This window comes from Falco naumanni, chromosome 11 (genome assembly GCF_017639655.2).
Source record: "Falco naumanni isolate bFalNau1 chromosome 11, bFalNau1.pat, whole genome shotgun sequence".
NCBI lineage: Eukaryota > Metazoa > Chordata > Aves > Falconiformes > Falconidae > Falco > Falco naumanni.
The window spans coordinates 17,669,568-17,693,423 of NC_054064.1; the positions used below are offsets into that span (position 1 = coordinate 17,669,568).

The 23,856-nt window shown below is 46.0% G+C and overlaps 1 protein-coding gene across 1 annotated transcript; it reads right to left on the minus strand.

Annotated features, from left to right (window-relative positions):
• Positions 1–3,400: 3,400 nt before the first annotated feature.
• Positions 3,401–22,855, minus strand: LRRC8C (leucine rich repeat containing 8 VRAC subunit C). The gene is made up of 3 exons (XM_040610679.1): positions 22,819–22,855; positions 8,046–8,187; positions 3,401–5,855 (listed from the first exon to the last, which is right to left on the minus strand). The coding sequence occupies exons 2-3, from the start codon at positions 8,181–8,183 to the stop codon at positions 3,585–3,587; spliced, it is 2,409 nt and encodes an 802-aa protein (XP_040466613.1). The 5' UTR covers positions 8,184–8,187; positions 22,819–22,855; the 3' UTR covers positions 3,401–3,584.
• Positions 22,856–23,856: the final 1,001 nt, after the last annotated feature.

A 23,856-nucleotide genomic window follows, 5' to 3' on the forward strand; every position in this document is an offset into this window, starting at 1 on the left:
ATCTCCAGATTTTGATCACAAAGTAGATTTGCTTGTCAGGCTTAATGTACTACTAAGGTTGTCAACTTATTTTTGGTGCACTCCTTGTCATCTCTGCTTCTGTTACCAAGGAAGATTTGTATTATTTTTGAGCAATAATGTAAAATGCCTTGCTTATGTTCTGGAATTGTCATACTTGTTAGGCACCTGATTAATGTAAGTAGTTATATAAACTCTTTGTGTGTGTGTGTGTATATATATAAACCATGCCTGAAGTATTATCCACAAAATGTCCATCCATTCTAAGTCAAACACTATAGGTCACAGAAAAGTCTAGTACGCATTGCATGTGAATATACATATGAGCAGTACATGAATCACTGAGTAAATATGGCACTTTTACATTTTTTCCTGGATGTCATACAGAATTAGGAAACAATCTTCTTTGAGCTGACGCATTTCTAAAATACTGTAATATGGTTTTGGAAAATACATCCCACAGACTAGACAGTAAGAAGTTTACAAAAGTCAACAGTGCAGCTACCTGAGTTTGTTTCATTAAATTTAAGCAATTAACAGTAATGTGATAATTTACCATTCACTGCGAGCCTGAGGGTTGTGTACCCACAAAATCCATGCCACCCAACCCCGCTATAGATAAAACAGCACAGCTCTCCAAGCACGTGGCTCGGCAAGATGCTGAACTGACCTAGCAGCTCGGCACCTCCAGAGTGACTTGTCCCACCTTTTCCTTGCCGGGATCGGGCTGCAGAGTCCTGTCCCCTCGCTACTTCCACCCTACTGTGCATCCGATCCTTTGGAGAACTGATCCAGCAGAAAATTAGTCCTTTTTTTAAACTGGCTTAGTTTTCTGCTGGCTTAAAGAGTTGATTTGTCCTGTGGAGGGATCAGACCAGTAAAGGTACAAGAGAAGCAGCTGGAACGTGTTGGCAGGAATAGGGAGCATGGGAGGAGGAGGGAACTGTCCCTTTCTGGTGGCAGTGAGCTGTCAGATTGAGGAAGCTGTCTCAGCAGATCAAATCCTTGGAAAAGATACAGTTGTTAGTGTGAAAGTGCTTAGACCGGTATAGTTTATTCCTATCAAAGTGAATAAAGATATGCCAGCACAAGGCACTTTATACTCATGTAACTGTGTCCACATGAGGGGTTGCACTGGTGTAAGTATAATTGGTAACAAACAATCCCCCCACATCCCCTAAGTGACGTATTTACAAAAATGGTGTAGAACAAGTCTCCAACCTTCAGTTATGAGGTGTGCATAACTTCCATTCAGAAAATAGACGACATACTATACATTTAACAACATCAGACACAAAATAAATTAGGGATTTAAAATGCTACATCTAGGAATATAAAGATCTTTTTAAAAAACTTTAAATGTAATCCCATATTTCAAATCTAAATAAGAGAACTATACAGCTCCACCGATTACTTGGACATTTTAAACAGTTTACATTCATCAGGGACAACAGCACTTTGGTTTACATAATTAGGCTAATATGAGCAATGAAACTTTTCTCTCCCTCACGTTACATCAAAGTGAAATACATTTAGAAGATATATACTGCCAAGCTCTTCCAATAAGTGCATTCTGTACACGAGTAAGCGTAGCTCTCGCAATAGCTACATCAGTCACAAGTCTTTAATAGAACTAAATCAAACCCCTTTAAAAAAGCTTGCTTTGATTCTTTCATGCCTGACCCATTTTTGATTAATCACATGGATCTTCTCCAGAACATAGTCAAGCGCAAAAAATAAGTCTGACTTTGCACTGTGGCAAGCCTGCATACCAGATTGAATAGCACACCCTGGATTAATGAGGAAATGCTCATTTTTGTTCGTCTCCCCACCTCTATAAGTCAGACTCTTAAAACAACAATATGCTTTTGTACCAAGCTCGAGAACTCAGATTAACTGTAGCTCAAGACACACAATGGCAGTTAGAAAACATTTAAGAGCAACCAACCTGACAATCATCAATTATTTTACATAACTTTAAACAATCAGCAACTCAACCTCTGCAATTTATGAACAGCATCGCCTCCTAGAGAAAGAAGTACTTATTCCTAGATATTCTTGCAAAGCGTTTATCCAGTGCCTGCATCTGACTCACATACGTGTTGTTGGATAGGATGAAGAGACCTCCTCCTAGCAAAATATTTTACTATCATAGGGTTACTTTTGATTAGCTTAAATAAGCTTGTGAGCAGCACGTGAGTTACCATATACCTGCCAAACTTGCCTGAAAGAAAGCAAATGGCTGGATTAAATAAACAACTAAACATGGCTTCAGAGGATAAAGTTCCCAACCTGATGCACCACTGTTACAGATTACTACATTATTTTAAAAAGCAAACTTCCAATTGTATGATTCACAATTTAATAACTAGCAGGGAGATGAAAAAATAGTCTTCATCACTGTCTCCTGATAAGTTGAGACTTTTGAGAAGTTAATGTATTCATTTTTAATCTCAGTTTTGTAAATCTGCCAATGTTCCCGTGCTGAGCTCGGTTATATGATACTCAAGCTCAATTAAGGAGTGTATTAGATGCTATTTCCTTGTCAGAAGCTTTACAAACCAAACACGATTGCACTTTTTCTGGATCCCATTCCTGCAGGGTGCCAGGCATCCCCACGGGGAAGTGAACTGAGGAGAGCAGAGGGCACTTTCTCCCTTGCAAGATGGGGTGTTTAGCAGAGGATGGGGAATTTTCAAAATAGTGTTTCATCTCGCTGGGTTGATGTTTCCAACACAGTGAGTTCATTGCACCCCTTCCATTCAAGTTAGCAGGAAACAGGCAGCCGCATCCCTTTGCACTGTTTGGAAAATCTTCAAAATGAGTCACTTTGGTCCGGACTTGTCTGTGAACTGTGACCTTACCCTTCCTGCACCAGAGAGGAAATCTCAGTCAGTGCCTCCTGCTCGGCGCGGTGTGCGAACGGACAGCTAGACTGAACTTGCCAAAAGGCGGTGAAGGAGTTCTGCATGCTCCCTCAGACCAGTATAAATACATAAAAGACCCTTCTACTTGCTTTGACCATCTAAGGAAACCACGTCATAAATAAAAAAGGATGGTCAACCCAGATTTCATCTCGTTAGATGCTGAACACCTTCTACTGCCAGTGAAGAAAAGAGGAAACAAGGCATTCAACACCTGCAGCACCACCCGTTGAAGACCATGTCCTAAGGGATCAACAATAACAAGGAAGACAATATAATCCTCTAATAAAAATTATACAACCCAAAGCATACAGCTTAAACCCAGTTCCCCTGTCGGAATTAGGCAAAGGAAAAAAAAAATCAGCAGATAAACCCATTTACTTTTACCAGTAAAAATTAAGTTACAGACACCCTTGTTCCAGGGCAAAACAAACTTAAAAAATATCTTAAAACAGTGAAAAAATACGAGGCAATTTTATTTAAAAATATATGTACTCCTTACTCCAAATGTGTTTGTACAGAAAGGATTTGTTTGAAAATGAAAAAAATCATGACAAACTAAATGCATATTTGGAGTATGCACTTTCTACAGCGTATTTGGTAGAAGCGTTATTTCTGTAAAACTGAGCAAGAGGAAGTTAGTTATTCAGCTTTCATTTGCTCCCTGACATCAGAAGGCAACGTTTCAAACAAGGTGTCCTCTACAGTGAAACCAGTCCGCTTCAGAGCTCTGCATTCTCCGAGCTCAGGTGGGAGGATTTCAAAGTGATTGCCTTTAATATCCAAATAGGAGAGGAATACCAAATTACCAATTTTAGGTGAAAGGACTGACAAGTTATTTTTCCCAATTTTCAGAGTTTTAAGTTTTTTGCAAAAGTATAGTTCATCTGGCACACTCTCCACTTTGTTGCAAGTAATGGAAAAGTATTGTAAACTCTGCAGAACTCCTATTTCAGGTGGGATAAAGCGAATGTCATTGTAAGACAAATCCAAATATCTGATTTTGTTGCATAGGAATAGGTGGGACGGAAGAACCTCTATTTTGTTATGGCTGAAGGAAAGCCGCTCGAGACTCGTGAGTTTCTTTATATGCTCTGGGATGTATGTTATACTGTTGTACCAGAGCTTTAGGATTGTCAGTTTTCGCAGATGTTGAAAACTTACTATTTCTTCGATGGATTTGAGGTTGTTTTCCTTTAGATCCAATTCCTGAAGACTGAGAAGGCTGAAAACTGCATGAGGTATGCGCTCTAAATCACAATGAACTAATTCCAGCTGTGTCAGGTTGACCATCTTCTTCAGATTGTTGAGCATCACTAACTTAGTGCCATCATTATGGACACACAATTTTTGCAGGTGACTTGAAACATCGACAGCAGATTGTGGGATTTTGGACAAATTACTTTTTATGTAAAGAACTTTAAGGCTTTTAAGTTCCCGAAAAGACTCCAGTGTAATGTTTTTGGAAATATCGTGACTTAGGGAGCCAATTAAATAGAGCTCTTCCAAATTTCTGAGGCCATACATCCAGTGTGGAAGTTCTCTGATGTCATCAAACTTAACGCTCAAGATCTTGAGATTCTCTTTCAGAAATGCCAAGGCAGCGCTGTGGATCTTCACAGAACACTGGTGCAATGAGAGTTCCTGGAGATTGTCCAACTGTGCAATGGTTGCTGGTATCATTACATTATTAATTATTTCAAGCTTTAATGACTGCAGCTCGGTAATTTCAAAAACTGTGTCTGGTAGTCCAGAAAGCATGAAGAGCTGTAGCTCCAAATGGCTATGGGAGTTCGTCTGCAGCCTCTGTCGCAGTTTATCGGCAGTCCACTCGTTGTTCAGGTTCAGCTGTTTCAGTTTATTTTCACTGACTTCAGATAGGAAGACAGCAAACCGCTTGGAATAGAGAGGATCATACTGATCAATCATATGAAGCATAAAAGCAAAGTCATTCTTGACATCCGGGATATCGTCAATTCCCGTCTCTTGCCGAACATATTCAAAGGAATATTCTTTCAGCGAACGGTAGAACAACCAGTATAGTGTATAAAGGCATGTGAGGCCGTAGATGCTTACAAAGCACAGGTAGCAGTAAGAAAGTTTAGAGAACAGATGTGCCATTGTGTGATTACAGCAGAAATTCTTATATCCTGTCATATCTTCAATATCAACATTACAGACTACTGTAAAATTGACTTCTGAGACAAGTGCTGTGTTGTAAGCAATAATAATCAGGAATTTAATTACCTTAAGTACAGTCTGGCGAACATACATGACATAAAGAATATCACCCTCCTCAACATGCAGTCTGAATTTCTTCACCTTTTCAAAGAGTGCTTTGGCCTGTTCACCTTCTTTCTTATCTAATGCCCCAGGTGTTCCCTTATCCACAACCAACTTCTCAGGAATTGATTTTAAAGACTGTGACTTGACCAAAGTGCCCTCAGTGCTTGGCTGGATAGTATTAGACTTGTTTATGTTGTTCTTCCTGTTATCCTTCTCTTCAGAGTCTTCCCCTGACACTTCAGATAAGGCTCTTGTTGTCCAGGGAGAATCAAAGCATTTCCCGAGTATTGAAATGAAGTGTTCGATTTTGGAGCTCGATCCAGGGAATTTGAACCAAAAGTTACTACACAGCATGAAGACCAGTGTGTGTATAAGGACAAGGTAAGGGAAGTACTTGGCATACCAGTGCAGAGCACGTTCGTAGCACACCTGATTTATAAAGCTGTATTGCTGAAGGTCCAAATCAGTCTTCAGTCCTTTCATTTCAACTGTAGCTGGAGGGGTGGATGGCTTAGGTGGAGGAAGGGGGGTTGTATCTGGGATTGTGTTAAACACATTTGAACTATTAGATTGGTTCTGGCAAGGCTGTATGCGCTTTGGAAGGCATATTATCTTGTCTTGCATGACCTGAAACACACAAAAAGATACCTCTCAAACTGATGTACAAACAAAGGTGGCAGTACCAATGGGTAGCTGTCCTTGGAGCTCCTCCAGCTGCCAGGCATTCCTCCCCATAGCCTGCGCTATTATTATTTTTATTATTATTATTCCTGACAAGACACTTGTTCTATATGCCAAGAACTAGGTCACCCCTTTTCATCTGTGGTTAGTTTTCCATACTTTGAGTAAGAGGGCATTGAGATAATCCAGAAAAAGTGTGGGTAATGCTTCCAGAAAAGATCAGGGATCTCCTGCACTGCTCTCCCCAGAAACAGACTGTTCTTGCCAGGGGTATCCACCCTGGCCACACAATATTCAGAGATAGCTTAGGCTTGAAAGCAGCGTAACTGCATTCATGTGGCTGTATGCTCATATGGTGCTATCTTATCACACCAAAAATGGCTGACAAAGAGCTAACGTGGGCATATCTATGCTGGGACATTATTAATCTTCAGTAATAATAAAGACAGATAGAGATAATAGAGAATTGCCAGCATCTCTCTGTGTGTGCGCATCAATGTAATTTTTATTCAGTTTCTCATACATACACACAAAAGTCCTCATACCACATACCTCGGGGAAAAGTAGCTCTGTCCTTCTGTCCTTGAGTCTCTCTACAATGCAAAAAACCCCAACTTTCTTAATTTGGGGTGGCCATCCATGTTGAAAAACTGAGGTCAGAGTGCCTTTAGGGACCAATCACCTTTGGTTTAACTTGAAATAATAGTTCGAGTTCACTGCAAGGGTCCCCGTAAGTCTGAATTTTAAATTCTAATCTATGCGATAAACCAAGGAGCTCTGTTATTTGCCCTGAACGACTAACTGCGATTATCCCTAACCAAGAATGTGTGTGTAGTGTAGATGTACTCTTTGACATCATGGTTGTTGAAAGCACTGAATACAGGGTACGCAACAAGAGCTACCAAAATCAGATCCTCCTTGATGATCCACCCTGGTGCAGGGAGATGCTGAGATGAGACCACGTGTGTTTTGAACAATATCAGTGCCACAACTGTTGACACATCAAAAACTCCTGCAGTTAATCTTTGTCTGTAAACGCTATTCAGATACATATCCTTACTTACACCCTGAATTCATACCTTTGGTAGTAAGTTGGAATAAAAAAGAAATAAAATCGCCTATTCTTTGCAGTGTTTCCACACATTATTTTCCAGTGTGCTTCATCCAATCAAGCAGGTAAACTGAAAAATAACAGATGTTCTACTTTGCATGCCTAAGCAAACACTTAGCTACTAATGCAAAATTCAGCCCTATTAAAGAGATTTTTCAACGTAGACGTTGTACCCTTTCAACTGAAAATACTTGAGAACACAGAATACAGGCAAAACTACCGTTGATTTCACATGAAATTTGGGATATATTATGTAAAAATCTTGGACCATGTAAGTGAGCAAATTCCCCTGAAATAAGAGCTCTATCAGTATGTCCCTTTAGCTCCATTTCCAAGTCATGCCAAGAAACATGAGATCCACGTTTGAACTAGTACTATAACTTTTTGTTTTTGTGGAGTCTGTCCCAAACAGTACTTTCCACTTCTTTTCAGCTTTTGCCTCTTTAGCAAAATCTAACTAACAGCGATTGACAGTAACGTCAATTGTTTATGTGTAAGCATCCTCAGAGATGCTTTGGAATGGAAGAGGCATAATATTAGTTGTGGGTGGTGTTATTAAAATAAGCGCATTCATTTCAAATCTCTTTGAAGCATAACAAGAGAAATAATATTAACATCTGCCAAATAAAGAAAACCAGAAATTACAAAACTACATTTTTCGATCTTTTCAACAGAAAAATGGTAATAAATAAGAACTGAAGTTGATTGTCTGCTTTGTTATGCCAAACTGTGGTGAAAACAGGCATCCAGGCACAAGCCAAACCAACAGCTCTTATCTTAGCTGGCACGGCTCCATCGACTCTAGCGCAACTCCGCTGATTTACAGCTGCTAAGTCTGGTCTGTGTTATTTGATGTTGCTACCTAAACAGCTTTAATCCTGGGACCAGTGAATTTTTGCTTTGTTCACGGTGAACCCAAGAGATAAAACAAGATGTGACATCATCCTTCTAAGGACCTTCCGGATTGTGGTCCTCTTTCAGCAACCCCGAGAGCACCCGCCTCACTTCCAACCCGTTTGATTTACCTGTAATGTGCACCCAAACACACCGATCATCAGCATGGCAACAGAGAGATAGTCCGTGAACACATCCCACCAGGGCTTCAGCACTCTGAACGCCGGCTGCTGCTCCGAGAACTGGCGAAATTCGGTCACGGGAATCATCGTCCTACAAAAGAGCAAGGCCAGTGCTCAGTTTCCTGCAGCCCATACCTCTCAGTCTGTGTGAGCAAGTACTTCTGTGAGGTTTGAAAAAAAACTTCTCTGGAAATGAAACTCCCAGGATGTGGCATAAAAGTTCCCAGCTATCACCCAGGTGGTCCCTCTGACACGCCACCTCAGAACACGGATGCTGGTGCTGCCCTCCTGCAGCTCCGGTGAGGAAGGGAGGGCAGGACTGGGGTGCCATCCATTCAGGCAGGTAAATCCCTCTCTGCATTGACTCCACCTGTATCTGATGGGTCAACGAGGCCTTCTGAATCCTTGAAAACCAGACCGTTCTGTAGATACATTCAGCTTTACACACCTTAGCCTTGATCTCAAAGGCCTGGCTAAAACACTTATCCTGTGCTCAGATTTCACAGGCCCTTTTAGCGATCATTTCATATCTTTCCGTTTTATTCACAGTGGTTTCAGGGATGCTTTGAAATATTTGTGTGCATACTCACCCAGTTTTAAATCCACCATGTTTTGAGTGCAAGTTGCTAAAGTGCTTTAGCTAACCCAAACTACAGGCAGATCAAGGGCTTTATCTTCACCTCAGATGTCTAGGCTTACATCACTACCTCCTCTGAAAAATCTGCTAATACATGAGCATGTACAGGCAAAGAAACTGATTTTAAAGCCTACGGCACATTGTGTAACAGAATCCCTGAGATCAAACCAGCACTGAAACTTCCCAGTAAGTTATGATGGAAAGATAAATTTGCATGGGAATGTAATAAAAATACTCCCAAGGGCATTTACAAACTTTGTCCTTTAAATAACATCCAAAATGCTCACCACAATCACTTCATATCACAGTAGTATTGGAAATCCATAATCTAACAATCTATATGCTGGGACCCATCAGTGTGGGTTCGGTGCCACCCAACCGTGCGCAGGCTTAGCAATGAGCACACACTTGCTGATACGCTGCCCAGGGACTTAAGGGATTCAGCTCATTCAGAGCCGGGGATCCAGCAGGGAAGGATTCAGGCCCTAATGGCTGCAATTCATCACAAGCATACAGCCATCCCAAGAATTTTATAACTGACTCCCACTAGACTGGGCATACCCGTGTGGAAAGATGCTCACTTTAGCACCTTCTCAGGGACTGCTGTGTGCTTGCCCAACTGACCCTCGGGAGGTACTGCAGTCTCCAAAGGCACAAGGTGACATCTGTAAATGAACTTGGGTTAGTAGCTAGGCTGGGGCTTTGCAGCTTTCTGAGTGAGCAGCGTAAAAACGTCTTACCCCTTGTTCCCTGCTCCCCTCTCGCAACCCTTCTCTGTTGCTTTAAGCACTACTTGGCCAGGCAGAGGAATCTCTCTCTCAGCCTCTTGTCCTTCCAAAAGCTGTTCCCTGGGTGCACGCTACGATGCCAGATGAAATCACACATACCTCTCGCACGGTTGGCAATCCCCAAGAGAAAGGCACGTTGTCCTCTACAGCACTTGCAAATTAATAGACCAACAGTGAAAACGATGGCAATGCATGCCTGACTCCATCCAACCAGGCTGGAAGCTCAGCAGCATCCATGCCACCAGGCCTGACTTGCTAGAGTGGTGGCAAGGGAATGCAGCATTCGTTATCAAACTGCAGGCAGCCAGGAGCAGCAGTTCTGATTTTTGTGTTCCTGTCTTGCAAATGCTCAGCAGACCTACCAGGGAAGACATACTTCTACAGCAGAGAACAGCTGGGACAGTGCTGGGACAAACCTTTGTTGCCTTTCACTTTTATTTTGGAAATACTGATGGAAAAAACAGACCTCATAAATTAGAGGTGCCCCATGCAGCTTTAAGTACATGCCCAGCTGAAGCCGGGGAGAGAAAACCCTGCAATGGCAGCTCCCAGCAGAGCCTGAGCTGAAGAACACCTCGCGCTGATGCCTCTTCCATATCTGCATGCATTTCACATCCATTGGTAAGGAATTACCCTTCTCTTTTTTATTTCCACATCAAACGTAGGTGACTGGCAATAGCTGGTGGTAAGCTTTAAAAAATAATTTTTCTATCAAGCATTGAAAAACACAGAAAATTCTTAAAGGATACGCTAATACAATTGTTAGCTACTCAGATGCCACGCAACACTCCTGCTCAAAGCTCTGTAACACATATGCCACTGTCAACTCAGGTTTTGAGGCCAGTTAGCTGACTCGAATGCCATCGGTACACCGGAGGACACGCATCAACAGATTGCTTTAGAATCACAACATTTTATCCCATCCACCCACCTCACCCTCCCTTAATAATGGCTTATGAGTGCTTTTCCATATTGTGATGCCACAGCCTCTGGAGGTGCTGTTTGTAAGGTCTTTCCAAAAGTATAGACAATTTGAGTGTTAGGCAAGACAGAATCATGTTTCCTACAGTGCAGACTCTTGAGAAAACATTAATGTTCACATGCACCAAAACATGCGGAGACCCAACCCTTGCCAGATAGATGTTGAAGCAACTCTGTGGATCTGAGCCACGGCGTTGCAAGTCAGCAGTACTGAAACAGGGGCAGTGTCTGACAGCAGATGGAACTGGAAACTATCTTCCAAATTACTGTGCAGGGACAGCTTTCAAGACCAAAAATTAATTTGGCTGTTGCATTTGATAGGTTTCACTCTGTATTTTTAGGGGGTCTTTGTTGTATTATATACTTGCTTTATTTCTTCTAAGTGATGTGTGGGGAATTTAGATGAAGGCAGACAGTTTCTGGCACCACAAATACACGCTGCTCTGATCCCTTGTTCCCTTTAGAGGCTGCTGTTTGCCTAGTGAGACTCCTCATTAGCAGAGTGCACATACTGTTACCCTGGTTAATGGGCCAAGCAGAGGGAGACCTGCTTCTGCATACAGAGAGCCTCTGTGAGCCATGCTAGGGAACCCATCTCTGAGCGCACAAGATTTGCAGTCCAATGCCAGACATAAAAATCTGTCTGCCCTTTATGGTTTTCTTCATTGTCAAAAAAAGAAGACAAACGTTACTGAATGATGGCAATAGTACCGTACATAATAATGGTAAATAAACCAACAACGTCTAACAACAGACAGTATTTTTTAACTTCAGGAAAAAAGACATTCACAAGAAGCTTTAAATAGAGATTGGACGTGAAGAAGTGGGATAACCGTTTTCCAGCATCCTCTGGAGAAACCCTATAGCTTCTCCCCTTGCTGCACTAGCAATAAGATAAAAATGCTGGAAAGCAGCGCAGAGAAGCCTAGGCTTACCGGTGCTTCTGGTATGTGCACACAGAACAGAATGACACAAAATCACTTTTTATTTGTCTCCCTCTTCCCTCTAGCTTCTTTCCCATCCTGGCCTGTCCAGTGACTGAAAGGACATCTATCAGCCGTGGCTCTGATGCCTCTGAAAAGATAGAGCAGGTCCATGTGGCTCAGAGCAATCCTGAAACCCCTCTCCTGGCTGTGGCCAGAGTCTGGCTCTTCCCCACTGTTAATCTAAAGCTGAACCACCGCTAGACCCATAGCCACGCACAAACCAGATCTGTACAAAATAAAGTGATTCCGTCAATCAGGAATTTAAACAAATCCTAACAGGGATGCTAAAAAGTCACACTGCAGCCCAAATCACAGCAATCTCTGGGACAGCACAACATCTACTGCAGATTTTTATCTCTTCTTATAACAAAGAGATAGAAGAAAAGGAGTTGAACATTTGAGCTGGTGAAAACTAAGACAGTATTACTAACTTCAGTTCACTCACATGCAAAACGCTATTTAATGGCACAATACATCGTAGCTGAAATGTGGGGTCTGACTTACGTTAAATGCTTTTCTAACCTACTTTAGGAAACACTGAATTCTAAACACTGGGTAATTTTTTCAATTAAAATCAGAACTTGCTCTTGTTTTTCTCTCTTGCATTTCTAATAAACCTCAGTCTCTAGAGAAATGAAAACCGTACATGAGATAAATCATCTGGTATTCAGCTACCAGAAGGAAATAAAAAAGGAACTTGGATTAAAAAATACAGGCTGTTAAGCAGTGCTGCAGAAAAGAGCTGAGGATTTGCCAAATTAAATAAAAAGCAAACACACAAACAAAACCCCCCAAAAGTGAAAGGAGAGAAATTAGTAGGGATTTTTATTATTATTCCAAAATTTCTAGGAAATGCAGAAATCTTGATGAGTTAATATGAATATGTGATAGTAAGATTAAACACTGGAATCCAGGTACAAGGAAGGTGTGATATTTCCTCCAGCAGAAAAACTAACTACAGGAATCGGCTAATGCACGGGTGATTAGGCGCAAGACATGACAACTTAATGTGACCTAAAAGAGCTAAGGAGAATAAACAGATCCAAGTCAGAGAAAAAAGTATTGGAAACAAATTAGACTTAATAAATGAAGAGATCTAACCAAAGGATGACTGTGAAATGGCCACACCATGGAGCAAGCCAGCTTCTCTGCAATCGGCCTTCAGCAGAGGAAACAAAGGAAAGTGGTGGAGGAAAGTGGTGGGGACAGTTTGGAAGTAATGATGGCTCTTGCCAGTGTGGCTAAAGAGAAAAATGAGTACATTTTACAAATTGGGCAATCCGTGTGATATGCACTGCAGGATATAAAGAAAATTAATTAACTTCTGCCCACTGGTGGCTCAGAGGACGCTGGGGCAGGCAACCCAGGGGGTTTCTGTGCTGTGGGACCACCTTTGGGGCACTGGTGCCCTCGGGGCCAGGTGCCAGCAGGGCGTCTGTGCAAACGGGCGCAGAGACGCTGATGAGCCGTTTCCAGCCATAGCTGTAGCTACCCTACCTCCACCAGTGACTGCAACCCAACGGACTGGGCCTCCCCAGCCACGGCACAGCACTGCCACGGTGCCAGCTGTCAGACAGCGCCAGCAAAGCCGCAGCTCGATGCACTGCAGGCGGGCACTGCGCGCTGCTCCCTGCGGCTTCGTGCCCACCGAACCTCTGTGACAGCCTCGCGAGCAGCGTGAGGGACCCCCGCCAGAGGCAGGGCCCACCGTGCCAGACGGGCAAACACATGGGGACACCCAAGTTTATATACTCAACCTGTCTGAGGTGTGCGTAATACACCCCCTCATCAAGCTGCATTCATCTTGCATCTTGAGAGAGGTTTTACGAAGAAAGAACATATTAATACTCAGAGAAGTGCCGCCCTGGTACAACCCTGAACAAAACTGCTTTTGGCTTCTAGCAGCTTCCAGGTCCCACGCTCCAGCTATTGCTAGGTGATGGCTGCTATTTTTAAGCAGATTCTCACGGAGTAACTTCATTTTATGGAGCATAACGGCGCGGGTGGACACGAGCCCTCAGCAGAGCCGGAGGGCTCACTGCCGGGGAGCGCTCTGCCACGGGTGAGAACTGCTGCGCCGCTCCCGCTCTGCCCCACCCCGGCTGCCAAGGCACTGCTCGTAGAGACACAGTCATTAAAAAGCAGCACACTGAGTGACACAGGAGGGGATAACTGGGAGGCCCTCCCTTTACCTCACCGGCGGCAGGCCCGCTAGCACGCACAGCCCAGCGAGGCAGGCCCCCCGCAGCTCCCACCGCCCAGGCAAGATGGCCGCCAGGCCGCCTGTGCCGCGTGGTTGGGAATAACGCCGCCGGCCTGTGCCGTACACAGGCAACGCTCGGCATCGCCCGCCGCCAGCGGCCAGCCCATGCCCCAGCTACGGCCTCTGGCCGGGCAAAGCCCAAAGGCCTGTCCCCACGCTCTGCCAGCCCTCATGCAACAGAAAGACGGCGGCGCCGCTGCTGCGTGGGCTGTAAGCGGGAGGCCAGGACTTGCCAGAGCTGCCTTTGCCAAGCTACAGGTGTTATTCACCAGAAGTCAAGCCCTCTGCTACTTTATCCTTCCAGCAGTGGTTACTCAATAATGTTGCCATGCGCTGAAGCAATCACTGCCATCCATTGCCTGTTTTAGGGGAATAACCACAGCTGCACAGCAGAAGCGGGGGCCCTGGGTTCCGGGCAGGCAATTAACGTCCAGGATTTATTGGTTCAGTAGGGACAGGGTACGAATAACCCACCAGAGGGAAAAAGGAGGAGGCACACAGCAGGATGCGAGAGACAACACTGCAGAAATAGTGATGTTTACAACTGGGAAGCAAAAAAAGCTGGTGAGATTTCTTAAGCTGATCAGAAGAGATGTATACATGATTAGCCAGCTGACATTTAACCACATTTCCTTGACATTGCACCAACTCTCCTTGGATGTAGGGCCACCGCAACTTCCTGAGAGCGGCGCAGAGTCCAAGCAAGTCCCAGATGCTACGGACGTGGCCCTGACCCGCCCCGCAGGGAAGGAGCTTCCCCCTTGGCATGAGGGGCCTTGGGCTGGTGGCCGCAGGGCCACCACCACAGCCCAGCTTGAGTACACCAGGAAGGGTCAAGGCTGAGATGTCCTCAAGAGACAACTCAGGCTGGGACTGCTTGGTCTTTCACATCGGAGATGTACCGAAAGGAGAAAGTGCTGGGCTAGGCAAAACCCGCCCTCCTGGCCGTTTTAAACATACTGCATGTGCTAGGATAAATTATGAAATGCCTTTTGGGAATAGTGCTGCAAGTAGGTCTCTGGGTTGGTTCCCATGCATAATTTATTGCATATTAATCTTCATTAAAGGAACAAGGCACAACACACATTTAACACACAACAAGCCTGTGATCGGGTAGCAGGGACTCAGCAGAGCCTGAGTGCTGCAGGCTGCCTGAGCAGGGGCTGTGCTCCAGGGGCTTCTGCTTTACACAGGACATGGCACTGCACGCCCTGAACACCACAGCCCGCTGTCCTTGGTCATAAACATTTGTTACTCTGCATAAATACCATGAAGTTGCTTTTCAGGTGGTTCTGTGCTGTCTGGCCTCAGCCACCTTGGGCCAGGAGCTGACGTTAAGCTAAAGTGCTTCTCAGCACAGTGCCCGAGGTTGCACCAAAAAGCAGAATTTGGCATTCTTATTTTACCTGACTGGGAACTGCACACTGAGACAGTAAAATAAGCAGGGACAAGGGAGTTTTGCGGCTAGGTTCATCATGACATATTCTTAAGTACCCAATTTAAGCAAAATCACTGGTCTATGCAGAGCCCCAGAGCTTAGGGCCACAGTCTCCTTCCTCTAGCTGGGGCTGACAGGCTCAGCCTGGCACAAAAATGGCTTGGTACTACCATCATCAGTCATATTTTCTGGTGATTATAACTTCGCTAAATTTGTATTTTTGTGTGGGATTGAGTTCCCAAAATGACAGTACGGGAACCCCTGCCTAATCTAAAACAAAATTTAAATTAAGATCTAGCCAGCAACTGTTCAAATAATTTCCACAAACAAGCTTAAGGAAACAACACAGGACAACTGTGCACACTACAAAACCTGCAGTCTTTTTATTTTAAAGCTTCCAGACCGTCCCATGCCACAAAATGTTCCCTGTGTATTGAGGACACGGTTTTTACTGCAGCGTGAACAGCTGCCCACAGCTGGCTAATTCATAAATCTTTGCAAACTGTGGTTTTGCATACGTCCCTTGCTCTCAGCAGCTGAACACTTCATCTTCAGCTCCTGGCACTGCCCATGCTGGCACCACAGATCACAGATAACAAACCTGCTTCACTTCATCACGTAAACAAGAGAGGACTAAAAGTGGACCCAGGGACAACACACCAAATCTGGAAAACTGAGATTAGATTTAGGGGAAATAAGATGATAAGGGCTGGAATTAGCAACTCCTAATTCCCAAGATGTTAATGTTCCATCCTTATCTGTGTATTCTCACACACATTATACACACAGTGAAATAACATCTGAACTACTCTGACATGCGGTTTTGGTAATTACCTTGCTATATGTTTGCACTAACCAAAATGTACAGTGTTTTGGTAAGTGTAGGTGCTTGGTCAGCTCCCATGTAACATACAATACCTCTGCTACCAATTTCTCCCTGTATTTGAGGTATTTCAGGAGACCAGTTTCCCTGCTAGGCCTTACATACATTAGCATTTCATGTAATATAAAATTTAATTAAACAAACAAACAAACAAACATAAATTTTAAATTCAGTAGAAAAACTCCTTTGAATGCTGGCTATTCGGGAGTATACCGAAAAAGCATCACATTGCTGCTTTTTCAAACATGATGGGTTACTTTTTGTTCCACTGACTATAAAGGAGATTTTCATAGGAAGAAATACCATCATTCTGAAGTAAGAAATACAAACAAATGATGTTGCCGCTTAAACATAAATCCCACGTTAAGGAACAGGAAAGCCATTAAAAACAAACCATTTGCATCCAAACAGTTATTTTTAAAAGTCCACGTGTTTACTGTATTTTCAAACAAATTCATCTTCTTGGGGCTGAGGCTGGCAAGGAAACGTGGCCTTAAGGAACAACAGCGTGAGTCAGGAGTCCCCACTGGGACCCGGCCGTGGGCTCACTGTGCTCCTGCTTTGGGCACACTACACTGACCCACCATGCCATCACTTCTCCAGATGCAAAACAGAACGGCATCTACTTTCTTTACCACCTTTGGTGGGAAATATGAATGAACAGCACTACAAAATCGTAACACGCCACTTTTTCCAGTTCTCTGCAACGGTTGAGTCTAAACCAATAGCATGTCAAAACTTCCTCGAGAAGCCACTGGAGTCAATTTTATTTCATACTACACATTACCAAAATTACGTGCCACAGTTGGTATTAGTTTGTACTAATGAGTCTGGGGAGCAAGACAAAATACAATCAGCCCACAGAAGACATTATTCCAGCACCAACAGTTTGATTGTTCTATAAAACATGTGCAACCCATGCAGTTTGCACAGGTTTGCCAATGCAGATGAAAGCAGGCTGGCCACGACCGGGCTGTCCCCTGCTGACAGCTGTTTGGCATAGAAATGGGGTGCCATTTCCAGGTGCACTGACTGGAGAAGGCTAGGCTGTGCCACCTGAACTCCAGCAGAGTCACAACCCAGCTACTGGAAAACTGCCCTCCGTTATGCTAACTGCCACAGCTGAGCTTCCCCAATGCCCTGGCTGTGCAGGTCTGCAACCGTGGGCAAGACTCTAATGAACCACTGGGGATTTAGTTGCTTGAGAAAACTAAAAAGGGTGTAAGGTCCAGAAACTTGCTGAACACCCAGACCTTTTCCGTTCTCTCCCCCGCCTCCAGTTACTGAGGCCCACACTGAAGCATCCAGCATACATTTAGGTTCCGGCTGCCCCTCTGCCAACACCCAGGAGGGAGTGTGGTGGATTCGGAGGTGGCAGTGAATCCCCCACTCTGCTGGTGGTACCATCTGCTGTGACAGTGGAAGCTCAAAGGCCTGAATCCAGAACTTGGAGGAGATGTAAGGGATGTAAAGAGGAGATAAAAAGGACATAAAGAGGAAGTAACTTTAATGAACTGCATTTCAAAATGTGCTGCAATTTCCACCTACACATACAGTAAGTGCTGCCTTGGTGACAGATCCCAGACAATAACTTTGTTGTTTGTTTCAATTGAGTCATAGTACTTTTTCATGTATTACACACCAAGAAGACTTCCTATTGACAGCAGTGCTTTGACTTCAACTTGGTTGGACTGAATTAAAAAAAAAATGTTCAGGGCCAGATTCTGGCAGATAAAGTCTCAGTGAAATCAACAGGAGTTCTTTTTGTGCCAAGCACGTGGGCCTGTGTGGAGATTTGGCTTTGCTGAACTATTTGTCCAAACCTAAAGAAAAGTACACTCTACACATTTCCATGTCAAAGACTACTTCAAAGGCAATACTTACCATTTTTTAGCTCTGGGAGTAACATTCTTACTTTATCAGGGCTATCACTCAAGCTGCCGACCCTCTTTCCAGAGCTGCAAAATGTTCTTAATGTGAGCAAAAACCTTTAACAGCAAACCAAAGCACTGAACAAGAAACTATCCAGTAAGTGGTATGTATATTAGTACTCCTGAAAACATGTCTAGATGATTGAGAAAAGTAAACTTGCATTAAGTTTTAATCAAAGTTACACCACGTTTTCCACAAATGCTTATTTAATGTATTCAGGTAATGAAGACAGAAACAATGCTGTAGAATGTCATAGGACAGACAATATTACACAAACCAGTGCCATTCATCGTCAAAGGAATAGTCAGGGGCCTCAGGCTAAGTCAAGTGCTCATAATAAAAAAAAATGTTCAGCTGATATAATTAAAAATTAATTCCTAATTGGGACAGGAAGCACAAAGGGTCCATTCTGAGTCTTAAGCAGCTCAACCATCTGAAAAGCTAGTGAAAAACTTTTTATGCAGTGATTGAGCCAGAAACATTAAAGAAATGCCTGTTTCCACAATTTTTGAGACTTTTTCACATAAAGGATCTTTTCTGTTGCTGCTTGCATACTACACAAGAGAGCTTTCTAAACTTTGTGATAGTCTCCTAAAACATGGATCCCAAAATACCTGGGTAAGCATACAGGTATTCTCAGCCTGAAACACAGCTGATGAATTTTCTTCCCTCAAACCATCTTTTGTGACATCCCCAACAATAAAAATAAAGCTCACAGTTTCATCCATACTCCTGAAAGAATAAGAAAGACTAACAGAGATAAATGGAAGCACACAGAATGGATGTGATCTACACATGCTTGAAGATAAACACGGACAGGTACAGAATCAGAATCCTCATACAGTAAGATGACTTTTAAAGATCGTAACTTCAGAGATGTGGAAAACCAGAGCTATCTGCCTAAATTCTCTATTGAACTTTCTCAGTGCAGTGTCCAGCCAATGCTCACCACACAGGGATTAGCTCTAAACTTGTCCCACCAGGAAGTCTGTTGCTGCATCATAAAACAGAAATGAAGGCTGTCTCCACCAAGCCTAAACTTTGTGATATCAAAGCAGTTGCTGGGGGGGGTGGGTTCCAACCACACTATAGCAGGTGTGCAGGTCCTTGAAATTATGTTGTCATGAGTAAATGATGGCAAAGAGCAAATACTGGTTTTAATCACACTACACTTCAGAAAGGGCTTATCTGGCAACATTGTCTGTGAACACCCATGAAAACTATCTCACCCCTGAGACAGCTCATCAAGCATTCACATGGACTGGAAAATGGGATCTCTAACGGTGCTCGCTTAGAACACCAAACCTGCTTTCTGACAGCAACCTGCGCTTCTGAGCTGTAGCATTCTGCTGTAAACCACACGTGCCATCAGGATCTTACACCACTGCATGCTGAGGGCAGGGCTTGATCTGTGCTCTGCTTCACTGTACGCTCCAGAGCAATCAATTAATCCAAGCTCCCACATTGCTTTCAGCGATGAGTAAATAAAATTGGAAATGTTCTCAGCACTTCAGCAGTCTTATTGCTGGTTTGTTTAATTCTGGGTTCCCATCAATACCAAATCACTATGTGCTCTTGCCACTGAAGGGAGACATGAGCTAGCGTCTCCATTTTCAGCAGATCGTTGTTTAGGCCAGGATCTGAAGTTGATATAAAAGGCTGGATGTTGCTCACCTGAAAGTCAATGGAAAAGTTAAAGTTTATTTCGACAAAGAGAGGAATGGATTTTCAATGCTGCTCTACAGGACCAAATGCTTTCACATATGCTAGTTCAAATTAGCGGAACTTTGTATGCTTGCTGTGACAGCAGCGTTAGCAGCTTTCCATGGAGAACAGTGCCATTCTGCACTTCAGCAGAGCCCTTCGGTTTACTTTAAACCCAAGCAAAAACATGCACTGTATCTTAATGCAGGAGTCTCCCAAACAAATGGAAAATGTGCAAAGCACATGCATGGTACCATGCTATTGTAAATGAGTCCTTCACTGGCGATGGAAACAGTGCACACAACCTCCATACTGGAAAAAAATGCCAAAAAAACCCATCTTGGTCCAAGCCTACAGCTCTCTGGATAATATAGTTGTAAAGTTTATGGTGTGTCTGATTAGCTGCTTGTGTCAGGCACTAAAATGTAAAATTAATACAGTGCAGGAAAGATGACCCAGGCTCTGTCAGGTTTAAAGACAGCTCTAAGACGCTTTGCCTGCCTGGGGATGGGAAGACAGAGGTGCCTGCCCTGTATGATGAATGAAAGCAATGGAGCAAATGGCACACTGGCACATGCCTGAGAAGGTGCATCAAACCTAGCACCTTCCTAGTGGGAAAGCGATCTTAGAAACAAACTCCCAAGTCATTGCACTACAGCTTGAATCCGCATCAGAGTTTTGTCGCACAAAATCCCTGGGCAAACAGCTGAAGGATGAAGGAGAGAGTAAAGTTATGTCGAGCATGTGAAATCCAACACTTGTTAACATTCTTCTGACAAATCATTTTGAAAGGAGAATGGCTTCTTTGCTTTACTAAGTAAGGTTTTAAGAGAAGTATTTTGGGGCTCTCTTACCCCCACCCCAAAGTAAATTGTTTCATTTTCAGGGTTTTCTTTAACATTTAGTCCCTCCCCTTCCCTTCACAATTCTGTGACAATGAGGGCAGTATCTTCGCACTAAATTTTCTCAAAAAGGGAAAAAACCTGTAAAATTAAACTCCAGCTTCTGTTACTGTGAATTGTTTGGGCAGTAATCGAATTTTTTTTTTTTACTTCCCACAGCATTGAAAGAGGCTTGGGCTGGGAAGTGCCTTTCTGGTGATGAATAGGGGCCACTTCAACCAGTCGCTACTGAGGTCAATGGACAATCGGGGGAACTGCTCCTCCCAGCACTCTCTGACCCAATTCCTTATTTTGGGTCTTACTGTGTGGTCACCCTGGCGCTGAGGCCACCTGAACATTGTTTAACCCTCTCCATTTCCCAGCCCGGATGCCTCCCCCCTCCCAGTTAGAGCCCCTTATTGTGAGCCTTAAAAACCAGATACCGAGGTGAGGTGGGATGCGGCTGCCTCAGGAAATCAACTCGAACTGGTACAGGAACTAAACTGCAAGATAGCACCAAGCGCTGAGGCAAGGAACTTGTGCGAAGAATTCAGCAGTCTGATTTCACTCTTCACAGACAACCAGTGCTGGCCTTTTCCAACACCAGGCACACAAAGTAGCTAGACTTTTAGGCTTCCCATCAGAAAGTTTCTTTCCAAAACTGCTTACAAGAGTAACTAATAACAAAAAACCCACAGAATTTTATTACGGTAAAACCTCCAGCGGGGCCTGTTAGTACTCAGACTGGAGGAAAACGGCATCACGGCTGCCACACATTTAGCAAACTCAGAATGCAACTCTAAAAGGAAATGATTCAGAAACCACAGGTGCTCAGCACCAGGCTGCTGTGCCTCGCTGGCAGCCCCTGGGCACCGGCACTTGCGAGACTGCAGGAATCCAAGGCCAGGTTAAAATTAGGAATCAGCTCGGAACTGCGCTCAGCCCGGCTCTCGATACTGAACTGCACCACGGTGGCAAACAGGTGTTTCCAGGAGAAGAGTGAGCCCAGGGGAGCTCTGCTTTCATCATGCCCAAAAGAAAAGTTACAGGACATCTAACGCACCAGGGGGGAGGGGGAATGTGCATATCTGGTTGAACTGGGGAGATTTTTTTTTTATTATTTCCAACGTTGCCATCTCTTTCTGAACTACCTTGCGAAGCACCTTTCTGCCTGTCCAGTTTTTTACAGCATCATTGGAGCCTACAGTGCTCTGTGGGAGCAAACTCGCACATGCTTTCAGACTTCAGACAGCAGTGCCTTCAGACAGCGCTGCTCCTAATACTGAGCCTTTCCTCACAGAAAGTCCTTACTCCAAAAGTAAAAAAAAATATATACAAAAATTCAAAAAGGCAAGCCATAACGCATGTCCTTATCTGTGCAATAAAATTCCTCGCTTCCAAACGTTTCCATCCTAACGAAATGCTAGCAGGACACATTCGGCAGCCTTTCATAAGCCTCTCGTTTTGCTTGGTCAACTCTTTCCAGTGAACTGGACAAACTGCATTTCGTGAATAATGAACAAAACCGCCCATCACACTGCGACAAGGCAGGGCTGGTTTTAAACCGATTTAAAATCAGGACTGGCGGGGACCGAACGGCGGCGGCTGGCAGCGCGGCGGGGACCCTCCGGGGCAGGGGGACGCGGCGCAGCCCCCGCGGCGGGACCGGCCGCGCCCGCAGCCTCCCCTGCCCCACGCTGCTTCGCCACGGAAATTTGCGGGAAAAACACCACCAAAGGCTTCCCTGGAGCCGCCCGTCTCCACGGCGGCCGTTCGCGGCCCCCCCCCCCGCGCCAACCCCGCTCCCGGGAAGCCCCGCTTGGATCCAGGCCGCCGCCCCGCGGGGCACCCCGCGCCCGCCCGAGCGCCGCGGCCCGGCAGCGGGGGGGGCCGCCCGGCAGGGGATGGGGGGGCGGGCAGGGGGGCTGCCGCGGCCTCTTCCCGGCGCCCCTCGGCGGGGGGGGGGAGGCGCCGGCGACCGCGGTTAAAGTTTGGCTCCCGCGGCGCTGCCCAGCGAGGGGGCGGCACCGCCGATGGTGCCGGCGGGCAGAGCGGCGCCGCCGCTGCCCGGGCCGGGCCTCTTCCCCCCAGAGGGGCGCAGCGCTGGGCTGCGGCGGCTCCGTCCCCGCGCGGCCCCCCAGCCCCCTCCCCGCGGCGATGCCCCGATGCCCCGGCCCCCGGTGCGGGCGGCGGCCCGGGCAGGGGAGGGCCGGGCGCGGCAGCGCCTACCTGGTGCGCGGCCGGGCGGGGGGGCGCGGGGTCACGGGCGGCGGCGGCCGGGCGGCAGCGCGATCATGCCGCGGCGGCGCGGGGCTGAGCGCGGCGGGCAGGGCCGGGCCGGGCCGGGCCGGGCGGGGCGGGGAGGCGAGGCGAGGCCGCCCGCAGCCGCGCTCCGCCCGCCGCCGCTCCGCCCCCGCCGCCGCGGGGCCACGTCTCCGGGCTGACGCACGCGGCGGCGGCCGGGGGGCGTCGGTCGGGCCGGGCCGGGCAGCCCCCGCTGGCGGCGGCGCTCCGGGCGTGCCGCCCCGCAGGCCCGGCCGCGGCGGGCGGGACAGCCGCGCTCCGCCCGCCCCCGCAGGCCGGGCGGGAGGGGGCCGCTAACGGTAACCGAGAGCTGAGGCCTCCGGGGAGGGGCCGCGGCGCCCCCGGCCGGAGCTGCGAGGCGGGGTCTGGCCGCACAAGCGCGGCGCGGTCCGCCGGGGCCGGGGGCTGTTCGCCCTCCGCAGCGGGCAGCGGGAGCGGCGGCCTCGGCCCGCGGCTGGAGGCGGCAGCAGGCGCGGGCATGGGGGACCGCGACCCCGGCGCGCGGGGCCGCGGGGGGCTGTAACGGGACGAGGCTGCGGAGCGCCCGGGGTTGCATTGACAATAGAAAAGCATCTCAGAGTGACAATTGGAAACACAAACTTCTGGCCCGGCAGTTCAAACAGCGCAGGCTGAAAACTGCTGCTGAAAGCCACCACATATTGGAAAGGTCTGTCCAGCGTTTCCAAGAAAGATTGACATCTCTGGTGGAACGAAGAGACGGGACAGATTCTGGATCAGAGGGAGGTACTTGCCCTCTGATGGCTCGCCCCTAACTTTAGGGATAGCGTGTGTATTCCCTTAGGGACAGTACAAATATGTAAACAGAGAAGTACAAATACATAAGCCCACTGGGGGGGAGTTAATGGAAACAAATACAGCATGAGGCATCACAGCTGTTTTGCCACAAAAATACTAATTGGATCGGGATGCAGGCCGAAGGGCTGCCAGGGATAGCTGTGGGTA

Excerpts from the sequence above, each read along its gene's own strand:
- LRRC8C (XM_040610679.1), bottom strand. The coding sequence starts at position 8,183 with ATGATTCCCGTGACCGAATTTCGCCAGTTCTCGGAGCAGCAGCCGGCG. Across the intron at positions 5,856-8,045 it reads TGTTTGGGTGCACATTACAG|GTCATGCAAGACAAGATAAT; the intron begins GTAAATCAAACG and ends TGTGTGTTTCAG.